Source organism: Scomber scombrus, chromosome 13, assembly GCF_963691925.1.
Source record: "Scomber scombrus chromosome 13, fScoSco1.1, whole genome shotgun sequence".
Taxonomy (NCBI): Eukaryota; Metazoa; Chordata; class Actinopteri; order Scombriformes; family Scombridae; genus Scomber; species Scomber scombrus.
Window position 1 is genome coordinate 22,700,024 of NC_084982.1, and position 13,896 is coordinate 22,713,919.

Sequence of the window (13,896 nt, forward strand, 5' to 3'; positions counted from 1 at the left end):
GTGCTTTAGATACTTTTTTGATGATTTTGAGCACATACATACATCTATACTTGTACTTGAAAGCATTTTATATTGGGTTATTTACTGTATAATTATACTGAAAGAATCATAATACATCTTCTACCACTTTTCAATCAATTCAACATTATTTGAAAGTAATTTTAATACAAATTTAAATTCGAATTGTAATATGATTATATTCATATATGATATTACTGTATGAAAATTAATGCACATAGTTTCAACTATATTTTAGTTTGTTCTTTTTCCTGTTGGGCATCATCTCATTATCTCTATACATTTTCACTCAACACTACATTGGGCAAAAATAACTTTTAATACCATACTATTCTCCCCCAAAACTAAGTACTTGTCATTAAAAACTGAGCCCATGAGAGAGGGAGGCGTCTTTGTGTCGTTAGCAGGACAGAGACACAGAATGGCTAAGGAAACAGAAATACTAATAATGAGTTATGAGAAACAGTGGATGAGTCAAGTACTTTTTTTCCAATGCCATTCTGTAGCACTGTGTCGGCTTTGTAATGAGCTCTTAGTATGTTTTTCCTTTATTTATATTTAATATTGTTTGTGAGTGTGTGTGCATGTATGTGTGTGTGTGTGTCCTACCATCAGTGATAAGTGCCCGGCTTGTCAGCACTCTTCCCAGCATGAACTTGGCTATAGCCAACAAAGCACATGTGAACCCGCTCACTATGGACACACTGTAGAGGAAGTCATCCTAAAGAGAGAGAGAGAGAGAGGAGGGGGGGGGGGGGGGGGGGGGGGGGAGAAAAAAACAGAGGCAAGGAGAGAAGGAGCAGATTATTTGTATGATAATCTCTGGTAAAAATGTGTTGGATTAATTAAAAGGAGAGAAAACAAACATGAGAAAAAATGTACACAGTAGCTGTAAAGCAGACAGCACCAACATTATCAGCCAGACAGAGTGACCCACAAAACTTCTTTTTTTTCAGCTTAACCATTAATAATAAATACAGACTTGACTTGAATGCATCAACCCAAGGTCATACAGACAACGCCTCTAAGTGAAGTCAGGGCCTGTTTTCAACTAGAGTCTCAAACAGACTCAGCAAAAACTAACACTTGACCCCAGAGTATCTAGCTATCAGATTTAATTGGCCCAACGGGGGGGAATGACACAATGGCGAGGAGGAGAGAGGAGGAAAGACAGAAACTGGGACAAGAGGCAACACATATATGAAGGAAAAAAACCCAACTCTTTTAATTAGACTTCACCTTTTCAGCCCTTTGACACACTTTTTGCAACACATTTGAATAAAATTAAACTTTGTGACCAACCAACCAACCAACCAACTAGTGTACACCAGTGTTGGTTACTGTGGACCTCTACTTGCACACACAGATGTAATATTATCCTGGTTTGGTGTTGTAGTCAAACCCTTTTGCCAAAAAAAACCCACCAAATACACACAAAAGTAAGCTACAGCAGCTCTAACACATTTGGTTTCTAAATGTTTGTGCTGTTTGTTTGGTCTTTATCTGAACTTCTACTGTCCCTCTTTATAAAAGGAACTTAGATGAGTGTTTATTTCTCTGCTACCATATTTGATGTTATTGATCGTTTTAACTTCATGTCATATTGCTGTTATCTATTGGATTGAATTATTAACTTGTTAACATGACTTTCTATCTTGCTACTATGCTTTCTCTTATTTTGTGTCATTTTTTGCACCTGTTTTGGGTGGAAGACCTTCAACCTGCAAAAGTGGGTGAGCAGGCTAATTATGATTTGAATATGATATTTGGATATTTCACAGTAGAAAAACTGTTGTTTGTGAATCATTCATAGCTGCTGCAGTTTCAGGGTCCTAGTATTGTGCATGCTGGCTCATTGTTACTATGTCAAGGCTATCTGGGATACTTCAATAGAACAGAACCATTGTTAATGTTATTAGTAACACTTTTTCCTACTATGACAGGTCTGGTGTGAAAAAAACCATCTGTAATTATTAAATCACTCCCTTGTTCATTCAGTTACAATTCTCTACATGGCAGCCAATAGTTAACTCTGCAAGAATCATCATTTTGCATCACTGGCAAGTGTAAAGTCACATGATGGTAATTCACATTTGCACTGTAGTAGTGTATATGCCAATTTTTGTGTATACTAAAAATTCACACTCAAAATTTAATCACTCAAATAAAATGGCAAATATACGGAAGGTGAATATAGTGAACTATCTAGTAAATAGGAAGTAATTTCAGACTAGACTGTAAAAAAAATGGATGTAGTTAGGTGTGACACCACAAATTGGTTTGTACAGGAACCAGTTTTGAGCTCAGAGTTGCTGCTAATAATCCGTTATATCTTTTCCATTTGGAGCCAGAACCTTACCAATCACGCGCTCCACTATTTCGGACTGAAGCTGACACTAGCTCGCTGGAAACATGGAGGGCTACACACTTAACATTAGCTACTTAAGCTAAATTGTGCTAATAACATCAAAGCCTGCTATAAGTCTTCAAATCTTATTAATGGAACAATCATTTACAAAGGACCACCAGCCCACTTATAAGAAGGCCTGAATAAAGTGATTGAGGCCCTAATGACTACATGAAAAATTGTTGTCTTAGCATTTCTTGAAACTTTTTGAATGGGAGTCATTTGGAGCCAGCAACTACAGACATTGCTCTTTAAGGTACTTTGACATTGGCTTCAGCCTCAAACCGTGCTGCTTTCTGTTTGTTTCAGACACGGCCTTGGTCTACCAACATCAGCTTCCTCTGTGTTTGAGCTTTTAATTGCTTGTCAACTAGTAATTTATCAATCCCCTATTAATCCCCTTTTCTAATCCCATTTACTGAGATTTGATGGCTGTAGAATAAGAAAGAGCTTGTGTTGAATTAGTGTGTATTACACGGTTGGGACCTAAAAAGTTGAATATAACACTGTAGTTGATCATTTTAAATCTAGTTTTACATGCAGCTCATGTTTGCTGACCAATGCTGTTGTCCAGAATCTTTGTATTTGCTGTACTTGTCTTTCTATGTAATACTTTTTTGTTTTTATCTGTTGCTGTACATGTACTGTATGTTTTCATTAGGCTGAAGGAGGCAATCGAGTGAACCCTTTGTCTTCCTCACTGGTGATCCCATGTTTAAATTTTTAGGCTTTTTTTATTATTGATGAAATGTCATTGAGATCAAGATCTGAGAACAGACTGCATGAAAGCGAGATTACAGAACAATGTGTGACTGCATGTGCATGCATGTACTATATGTAGGCTACTGTATATTTATTGCATCAGTGTGAGTGTGTATGTTGTGTTTGATGCCCTCTCTCTCTCCAGCACAGCAGCTGGGGGAGCCGATCTCAGCCCTCTGTGTTTAATCAGGCACTAGACACAGACATCTTGCCATGAGAGCAGCAAGCCTGGACGTGACGCGAATCAAAATTCCTGATTTTTCACACCCTTTGTCCACTCATTGGGATTTTACAGTTTAATACTACAAGGTAGTGACATTGTGCTCTATTCATAATGTACCACTGCTGTTATCTTCCACCCTAGTCAATAACACCTTCAACTAGAAACATCATATTCACACCGCAGGTTCTTCAATCCCTCTTAAATGTTCCCTTTTTCATGTTCTTGTCCTAATTTGTATCTGACTCATTCTGTCACACATAAAAAGATCACTGCTGGTATGATAAATCACCTCTGACTGCTATTTGATGAAGACTTCAGTGAGAAAGCCTGTTTCTACCAAAAAGCCTAAAGGTGGGTGCTGAGAAAGAAAGAGCCTATGAATGAGCGAAATAAGAATCTGAAAACGACCAGTGAACGAGTAGTGACAATAGATGTGGTAATGGAGGGAGACAGACGAGGTGAGCTTGCAATGAGAAGAAACAGAGAAAGAGTTGGATATGATGATGAAAGAGGGGCGAGGGAAATGGTGAAAGGCGTTGGTGAATGGTGATAAATTGGAGGGAGGGGACAGACAGAGAATGGCAAAAGATAATGAGTGAGGTGGTTGAAGAGGAAAGTAGAGAGACCAGATAAATGAAGCAGAGAATGAGATGAACCTATCATCTAAAACTTTTTCTACAAATTACGCCAAACCACGAAGCCTGCGACCGCGTATGTGACTGTGTATTTTCCATACAATGACATAGTCAGATGGCTGAGATCACTCTTAAACTGAAAATCCATTAGATGTAGGTAACATGCCAAGAATAATACCATAGCATTGCACAATCTTGTTCATTATGGAGGCCAAAGAGATTTCTGTAGGTTTGTATTATGTTACCATGCATACAAACATGCATTTTAAAAATTTAATTGGGTTGGGTAAGGCAGAGATTGTTTGCAGGACATAAATCTAGACTGAAAGAGAAAGTGCACAGAAGGATGTAGAAATAAAAACAGGAAGAAAGAGAGAGAGAGAGAGAGAGAGAGAGAGAGATGAGGAGAGAGAGAGAGAGAGAGAGAGAGAGAGAGAGAGAGAGAGAGAGAGAGAGAGAGAGAGAGAGAGAGAGAGAGAGAGAGAGAGAGAGCGTCAAGGAGACATCCACTGGTAATAGGCTCATGCTGGTGTCAGGAAGCTCCTCTGTGAGCTAACACCCACAGTTTCTTATTAACATAATGGCACTGGGACATCAAACACAGTCTACAGAGTTTCGTCTCTTGTTTTATGTCTGTTTTTTTGTTTTTTTTTAATTTGTGGTCAAAAAAGCTTCCATGACTCAATTTTTACAACATCAAACACACATTTAAATTCTCAAGAAGACACACTTGGTTTGATCTCAACTTGTATTGTATCCATATTATACCAACTACTGTTTTGCTACTTTGCTACTAATACACAGCTTTCTGTGAAAACACTTGTTAAAACCCTTCTACATGCAGGTGTACACTATGGTTGAGAAAGCAACCTTCAGCTGTTAAAATAGAAGTTGTAATAACAAAATGGCCTTCAGCATAGCATCATTTTCACAATTGGAAATAGTATACAGCACAGGTTAGTTACAGCTCCGCAGAAGCTTAACATTAACGTACAGTATACTTGCATTACATTTAACTATACAAAGACCGTTTTTTTGGAGTTGGAGTGTTTGACCAGCAGTGGCACTAAGTGGGGTAATGTTGCCATGATCGTGTACCCGTTTTGCTTATATCTCATGTCAGTAAATTTTAAAACTTGGCTACTTGGTTTTCTTATAGGGCCAAATAGTACAATTTCCTCACAGGTTACTGCTGTTTTAAAATTCAGGTGTGAACTATGTTGAGTTTAAAAGCATCAGAGGTGAAATATGAAGAAACTTTGGGATTTTGGAGTGCTATCGGGCCCTAACAAAATGAAGGAGTATATCTTCAAGCTCAGCAGCTACATTTCAGAAAACCTTAAGGGGAATGTGTTTTTGGAGTTAAAAAAGTCTGGCTCTCCTCTGTGTCTTGGCTTCACTAGTTAATGAAATGGACAGATGATGGCCTCTTATTTGGTTACACACCAAGTAAGACGGTTAAAAGCACAGAACTGGAAAGGATGACATGGGCACTCCCCAAACAGTGTGATGATAGAAGAGTTGGGCCGTGCCTCAGCAACTGAAACATGAGACTATTTTAGGAGCTTATTCATAGTCTTAACACCTCTAGAGAGAGGTGTGGGGAGAGGGGGTTGGGGTTAGGGGGGTGGATTGATGTTGAAAGTGTGCACGTGTCTGTGCGTGTCTGTTGGAGGGAAAAAGGAACAAAAGTCAGATGGAGGGAGACAAATACTGACGTCAGAAGAACTACGACACAGGGCTATAAAAAGATACCTAGCTCATATGCATGGTGTGCTCCTCCTGTGTGTACGCATACTGTATGTGTGTGTGTGTATTGGTCCAAATTGAACACTCCTGGGTCTTGAAAATGTTCATCCATTATGCCAGTTTGTAAAAATGTGTGTTTGTGTAGTGTGCGTTCATGTGAATATGTTTCTATGTGTATGAGGGGTAACCTCCTTTGTCATAAACACATTGTTTATATGATTGGGGGAAAATACACTACAGTGGTTAATTAGTTGTGACTGTTTTTTCATATAATACTGTGGAAAATTACATGGCCAAAGGCAAAGTTTTAACAGCTGCACTATGATGACATTGGTGATGGTTGTAAAAGAAAAAGTCTTATTCTTGAATTAAACAGCACTTACTGAATAAATAACTACTGTCGTAAGCAGGCTCTAAGCTCCCAAACTCCAAACTTTCCCTTGCATACAATGCTCCAAGGCTTTCCTATTGTAAACACACATCTCAATATTCCCTTTGTATGTTTCTGGTCACTACATCAATCTTAATCCACTTTCCTTTTTCTTTTTACTGTCTGATTTGCCATGAACTAAGTCTACATTAGAGGTCTTAATGCTCAATTCTGTTTTTTAGTCAGGTCCAATGTTTTTGTGTTGATGGTTTACATTCATGTTTGTAAGTAACATAGTAGCTCAGATCGAACTGAAATGATAGCTGTGTATGTACAAGACTAATAATAATAATGTTATTTGTGCAACAATCAAATCAATCAACAGTCATCAGACAATACAGATGATGAGAACAAGAAGGAGACGTGGTTCTTTTTTACCAGGCTGTGAAGTGCTGACACTGAAAAGCAGATCTGAGTCATCAGTCAACTGAATTTGGACCACTTAAGCCTGTAATGTGAATGTAACCTGACTCTCCTGTCATTCCAGGTTCTACCAAATCCACCTGTCCTGCAGTTTCACCTCCCACGTCATTCCCTGTCACCTGACCTCTGTACACCTGTTTCCGCTTCCCCATTCAGCCTGCTACATCTAAACTGGTCCATTCCCATTCATTTTCTGCCAGATCAGTTTTTTGAATCGCAGCCATTTTTCCTGCCAGTCTTTTCTGCCTACCTGTTATGAACACTTGCCGGCCTTTTTCGAGTTTTATTGACCAATAATGATATTATAAAACATATGGGCACAGGCTTATCCTGGAAAGAATGATGTTACTGGACAATATTGCAAAACCTCAGGCTCTGTCTAAAATCAATCCCAGTTTAGTGTATACAACAAAACAAAAAAGGTTGTGTCCAAGACATGAGCTCTATTTTTTGCCAGCAACCCTACAATTCCATATATCAGAATTTTTAGATTTAAAATGACATTCATGTGACAATACACCTGCTAGTGATGACCAGTTTAACTGTTTAATAAACATCTGACTGTCTATTTTATAGGAGGCAGCGTATAAGTGAACAACGGAGTATAACCATGGATGATATTGAAAAGAAATGTCTTATTCCTGTAATTTAATGTGCATGGTGGTTAAGGTAAGGCAACAGAGAGTACTGTGTTTAGGTTAGGGAAAGATTGTGTTTAGGACTTAAAAATAAAAATAATCCCAAATTAATTCTTGGTGTGAGACAGGAAGTCTGGATCATGTTACCATCACCTTTAAATGTCACAATTCTTGCATTAGCATTTCCTGTTGGCACTGGACATGAATCATTTCCGGAAGTATTGTCCAATATGGTGCGTGGGCAGGTGTGTGTGTGTGTGTGAGAGTGTGTGTGTCATCTTACCACTTGTGGGGGCATCCTGGTAGCCAGATTATGAATGGCCTTTCCAAGAATGCACAGGGAGGAGAGAACGAACAGAACCCCAAGGATTACACATGCTCTGCAGACAGACAGACAGAGAGAGAGAGCACAATGCTGGGAGTCAGTGTGATCTTTAAGTGTTAAACCTGCCATGAAGAAGTTAGTTGAACTAAAGCAATAACCTCCAAAAAATGAAAGAAACTCCAGAAAAATGAAAGAAACTGGGCAGTGACACTGCCCAGTTTCTTTCTCTTGCATTTAAATTAGGATGATTTGTCATTTTCGTGACCCAAAGAACCAAATAAAAGCTCTAAGAGACTTGACAGAAACAGTTAGAAATGGAGATGGAAATCATTAACCTCCATGAAATATTGAACAAGCAGTGAACAAAAATTAAAATGTTGTCATTAAAACTTATTTCCGGGCTCGAATGACAGACATTTCCTCACTAGAACTTTAGAAATTACATGGCATGATATTAGTAATGATATGGAAGTGTAGTGGTGAGCCTACTAAAGCAGCAATTCCCTTCAGTTAAATTAAACACTGAAACTATGCACCTTTTCTTACCTGATCTCACTGATAATACATACAACTGATTTATAAACCCATTCTCTCAAACAGCATAATCCCAGCGTTTGGTAGGAGTCAGAATGTTGTTTACAGACTTAATGGGGAACTGTGTGCTGGCAGAATAAACGATTTGTCGACTTTTGCTTCAGGGTGGCATTTTGATTATGAAAAATAAGGGATACAATGAGATTAATGTTTCTGGGGGCTGCATGCTGCTTGTATAGTGTATGCACATTCGCACACAGGGTTGGAATAAACTTAACATCCCCCTGCTCTTGCAAGAAGTGGAATACGATGCTTAATCAATGCCTCTCCATTGCTTGACCATAGTCTGTCCTCGTCTGACACATCTGTTAGGCACGCACTACAATATCTGTCTCCCATCTATCTCATTACAGAACAGAGACACAGGATCTTAACAGGTACAGTGGATGGGTGTTTCATCTTTACTGATTCTTACAGAGATTAGTCGCAATAATACTGCCGCATTTTTTTGAAAAATGCTTCACACTTTTTTTTACTTTTTTTAAGGACACGCATTTATTTAATGTTGGAGTCAATATTGTATTGAGTTTCAACATGCAGCAGACACCAAAAACAGCATAAAATAACAAAAAATACCCAATAAATAAAAATATCGCCTTGATGCACATACAATGGTAGTTTTCTCTCAACTCAGCTTACCTCTGCAATCCCAACTGTGTGTGTGTGCGTGTGTGTATGTGTGTTAATGATACCCCGGTGTGTTTTTGTGTGTGGAGTGACAGCTTGGTCTTTTATCACCTGGGACAAGTCTGTGCTAAGCAGATGTGCTGCCGTAACACCAACAAGGCTCCTTGTAACCTGACAGCTACTTGATGAACTAACGTGAGCTCCAGCCGGCCGGAGAGCTGACGGATTGACAGATTTGTGTTTAGTGGTGTTGCACGTGGGACATGCAGTGAGTGACTTTGTTCAACGAGGAACATATTGTTCCCTTCCCTTCCATGAAGAAATAGACTGAACAGAATGATTTAATCTGTTTGGCTAAGTATGCCCAACATGACTGAGAAAACAGTAAGATGCTGATATCCTATTAGCTGCGTGATTCATCCATCAAATATGCTCTTGATTGCTCTCTCGGCAGGAGTTTCAAAAAGGACTAGACAGATTTTTCTATTCTTTTTTTTTTTTTTTTACAAACTGGATTTTGGGCTATTAAGGACTTTGCTTGAAATATATATGTGTTTTTATAAAAGTAATAAGAAAAGGGAAATGATCCAAGTGCTTAAACACTTAAAGTACAAGATCAACTCCATTATATCCACATAGAAATTAAAGGTTTGAGTTACATGTTGAAATGATCCTTTTGAGTGCTTATAAATTAGATTAATAAATGGTATTATTCTCATAAAAAGAGCCACACCTCAATCACACACCTAATCACCTGCCCACCATTTTACAGTATACCTGGTTAACCTATTCTCATTTGTCTCGACCCTTCATCTCCCTCCATCATCTAAATATCTTCCTTTTTTGTCTCCTTACCCAAGTTTTAACACATCTCTTCTTCCTTTGATTCAATTCAATCTCTCCTCCTTCATTAGTGGGAATACACACATGAGAAATAAACAGGAAACACCTGAATAAATTAAGTACAGTAGATGCGTCCATACAAGGGCTCACTGACTGAAACTGATGTGAATCGTATGCGTATGTGATCTCAACCGAGCTGAACACATATCAGAGTTTTTTGATTGACATGTATCCAGCCCTCTCCACCACCATCAAAAGAGAAAGGGCAATGCTCATTACTTCAGGAGAGTCCCAGAGATTTTGGGAATCCTTAAAAATGAGTATTCACTATTCTGGAGGCTCATGGTGGCTCCTTACTAAGACACATTGTTATGTTGGTTTATGTCTCCTATCCCTCCTCTCCTCCTTTCTTTAGATACTGCCTCTGTCACGGTGGAGTGCAGGCAGGTGGGCCCAAAGTGCAGAAAATTGAGGAAGGCAGGGACGGTTCACTGAGCTTATTGTCAAAAGAGAAGGTTGGAAAGCTCACAGGCATGGGTGGCAAGTCCAAACAGTCCAAATAGCAGTTATATAAAGTCCAAAGAGTTGGACAGATGAGACAGGGACAAGTCCAGTCAGGCAGGCAAGCAGGTGTAGATACGATACAGGTCCAGGTAACACAAGCTCGAAGTGACAAGAGCAGCATGACAACTACAATGATCTGACAAGGGAGCAAAAGATCTGGGCCTGTTTATTAAGTGAGGAGTGCAAAGCGTATGCCTGGTAACTGAAGGACTGATGAGAAGTGAGAACACGTTTGTTGATGGGGAAAGGAGGGAGAGTCCAAGGACAACCAGTGGACAGCTTGAGGATGGCAGGTCTGGGGAGTTGGATGAAAGTACATGACCTGAAAGAAGTGAGTAGGGGTTGGATGACAGAGAGCAATGCAGAGAGCTGAGGATGAGAGTGTGTTGCTGCAGAGAGGGACGGAGGAGCAGGAGGTAGGCTGGAGTAATGACATCTGAGAGATAGATCCCTGAACCTGAGCCTCATTTTCTCCGCATCCATTCATCCTCCCTTCTATATATATATTCATCTTCATTTCATTACAACTTCAACCACCATTTGTTGTGGCATAGCAACCATAATAAATATTCAAAATCAATACGTGATTTAAAAAAAACACTTTTAACAGCATCAGAGCAGATTTAGTTGTTGAGTTTGCACCTTTGGAAATATAAATTAAGACACGGATGGATTCATAAACAAAACTAACGAGAGAAAAGATAAACAGAATAATAGAAAGACAGCTCAGTGAACAGATGAATATACAGAGTGGACTGCAGACCCTCTGCTCGCTTTGACGCAGGTGTAGAAAGGAAGTCAAAATTCCATCACAGTCACCATTAATCAAACATTAATTGAACTCAGCATGTTGCTTTGTACTCACATATACTCTCTGTGAGCAGAGTGCACAGCGGCTGCATTGCTGTAGCGCCAAAGGACAATGACTGATGACATGACGTCCAGCGTGGCATCAAACTACAGCAGAAACTCGAACCAAGGACAGAAAGAAAGAGAGGAAAAAGTGTGTTGAGTTGGAAGTTTTAACAGCAGTAATTGCAATAGCTGCAGCATTGTAATAACACACTATTGGTTGTAGCACGATTCATAATTAACATCTTTGTGTTTGTGTAGCAGCAACACATCTTGTGTTAGATTAGATACACTAAAACATACGATATGTTGTGTTACATCACTTCAGTCCTGCTGAAATGCTGATGACATCTACGTGCACCACACTCAAAATCTTCAAATGTCGTCATGTATCAAGTGTTGGAATTAAAAACACACATAATTTTATCAGTGTGATAAAAATTATCTCAAATTACAATCCTGTGTGGTGGAAATAATAATAATAAAACATAAGAAGTTCACTAGTTATTACACTTATTCAGTTATTTATCTATTATGATGCCTGAGTGCTTTTAAAGATCCTGAAGTACTGAAGTACAAAACACACAGTGACTGCTTTAAAATGAATTGCATAACCAAGAGGTCATAAAGATTATTGTAACATGATGTGGGATTTTGTTCTTGATGTTTTTTTGTTGACCTTTCTCAAAGAAGACTAAAGAAAGTCTTATCAACTCTGAGGCTGCATCATAAAATTTGATTATTATCATTTAATTTTTAAACCACGTCATTGACCTGTAAAAGCTAGAAAGAAAAGTCAACTTTTATGATCATAGTATCTAAAGTTACTGATGATCAGTAGCTGTGATATAATCACATTTCATCAGGTACTTTATTAAAACTGGCTAATTAAAACCCTCTCTTTAATAAAGAGATAGCTAACACTGCAGATTATGGTTTATAATGTTTTAATACATTTATGCTAATCACATCTTCCTTCACAGGGCTAGGTTTTTTTTTTATTAATCACACTCCAAATCCCTTCCTCTGTTGAATATGTAGTAATAAGCTTTATTTAGGTGAAAACCACTGCATGTGTTTAGCAGACACAACAGGCAGTTTGACAGAACCTGAGCTCTTTGCCCAGTCCCTTTTCTCTGCCTTGTTACCTTGGTGACAAAGGGACCAATAACACTTTGGTACTGGGATTCATTAATAAATCACAGAGACCAAAGTTATGACTAATTGATCAATGCAAATGGAGGAGAGAGGTGGAACTCACAGCAAATCCGAAGGCTGACGCACTGTGTCTCATGAACGATACAGCTGTGGAGATAGATAGAGAGAGAGAGAGAGAGAGAGAGAGAGAGAGAGAGAGAGAGAGAGAGAGAGAGAGAGAGAGAGAGAGAGAGAGAGAGAGAGAGAGAGAGAGAGAGAGAGAGAGAGAGAGAGAGAGAGAGAGAGAGAGAGAGAGAAAGAAAAAGAGAGACAGACAGACAGACAGACAAATACACAGAGAGAGAGAGAGGGACAGCAGTTAGTGCTGATCAATTTGTTTTCAGCCTTGTGTGACATTAGTGATTTCAATCATTTGGCTGACGACAAAATACAAAGTATACTATTCACATTCATATCACATTAACCATTTGCATAGTTATCTATACATAAGATACATGATGTACAACAGACGGTCCAGAAAAACAAAAAACAAACCATCTAGAGTTTAAATTTGATATTTCAACTTTTATCATTATTTTATTAATACAACAACATTAAAGCTGCACTAAGCTGCACAATTAACATTATTAGAAATGGCTGAAATGAGGTGATGTGAAAGAGGTCGCTCGCTGTGAAAAACCCAACAGGTAAAATATCGTCAGACTTTGCAGTTTCCCTTCAGCTCTACAGGATGTTTAAGTGTTTTTCAGCTCACTGTTCTGGTTTTACAGCCTGTTCAGTCTCACAGCTCAGTCTTTTTTCAAACTGCAGCACGCAGCTGTTTTGTATGGTGGCCCCCAGAGGACAAAACACACACACACACACACACACACACACACACACACACACAAAAGTGAAAAATGAAAGAAAAATGTGCTCCAAATCCAGAGCTACAAATAACCAAAAAGCATACAAAACTCCCCCTAGTGGGCCGGAGCACACAGCGACTAGCTCTGTAAAATGTCACTCTTGTATGTGCTTTGTCCTTAGGGGCCACCGTAGCGTTTAGCAATGATGGCACTCACTATTCACTACCAGTCTGTAGGCAAAGTTAGTGTGTAGAAGGTTAGAAATAGTCATGTAAAGGCTACATATTTTCCCTCAGGAGTTGGTGGAGGCAAGACTGAGCTAAAAGAAGAGGGAAGTTATTTTCATCAGGTGGACATTAACTATAAATACATTATAGTAACTACATACACACATATATAGTATAACTACCTACATATTAAACATAACTACATATGTACAAATTAATATACAGTAACGTTTGAGTATCTCCTGGTTGTGTTAACAATATGTGGTAATAATGTTGATGTTGTGTTAGCAGTTTGTTTCACAGCCTCCAAATGGCCAATAAATAAGTAAATACATTGATAAACAAGGAATATACACAAAATAAAGTTAAAAATATCAAGAGGAAAAAAGTAAATACACAAAACAAGTAAAGAGTAATATCATTTTTGTTGGTAGATTATTCATGGTAGACTAATTACTCCCACAATTAACCCACAACATTTATTAACATAACAGTGGCATTAACGTTGAAAGTTAGACATAATTAAATGTGAAAACAAGACTGGATGTGTGATAGTGAAAGGCACAGCAGCTA

General features: G+C 38.6%; 1 protein-coding gene across 1 annotated transcript in view; it reads right to left on the bottom strand.

Annotated features, from left to right (window-relative positions):
• LOC133992906 (transmembrane protein 163a-like) overlaps positions 1 to 13,896 on the bottom strand; it is a 62,729-nt gene that overhangs the window by 5,457 nt on the left and 43,376 nt on the right. The window contains exons 3-6 of the mRNA XM_062431702.1: positions 12,352 to 12,395; positions 11,104 to 11,195; positions 7,569 to 7,665; positions 628 to 739 (exon numbers count right to left, since the gene is read on the bottom strand). Of these exons, the coding sequence (XP_062287686.1) occupies positions 628 to 739; positions 7,569 to 7,665; positions 11,104 to 11,195; positions 12,352 to 12,395 (345 nt within the window). The remainder of the gene's footprint in view (positions 1 to 627; positions 740 to 7,568; positions 7,666 to 11,103; positions 11,196 to 12,351; positions 12,396 to 13,896) is intronic.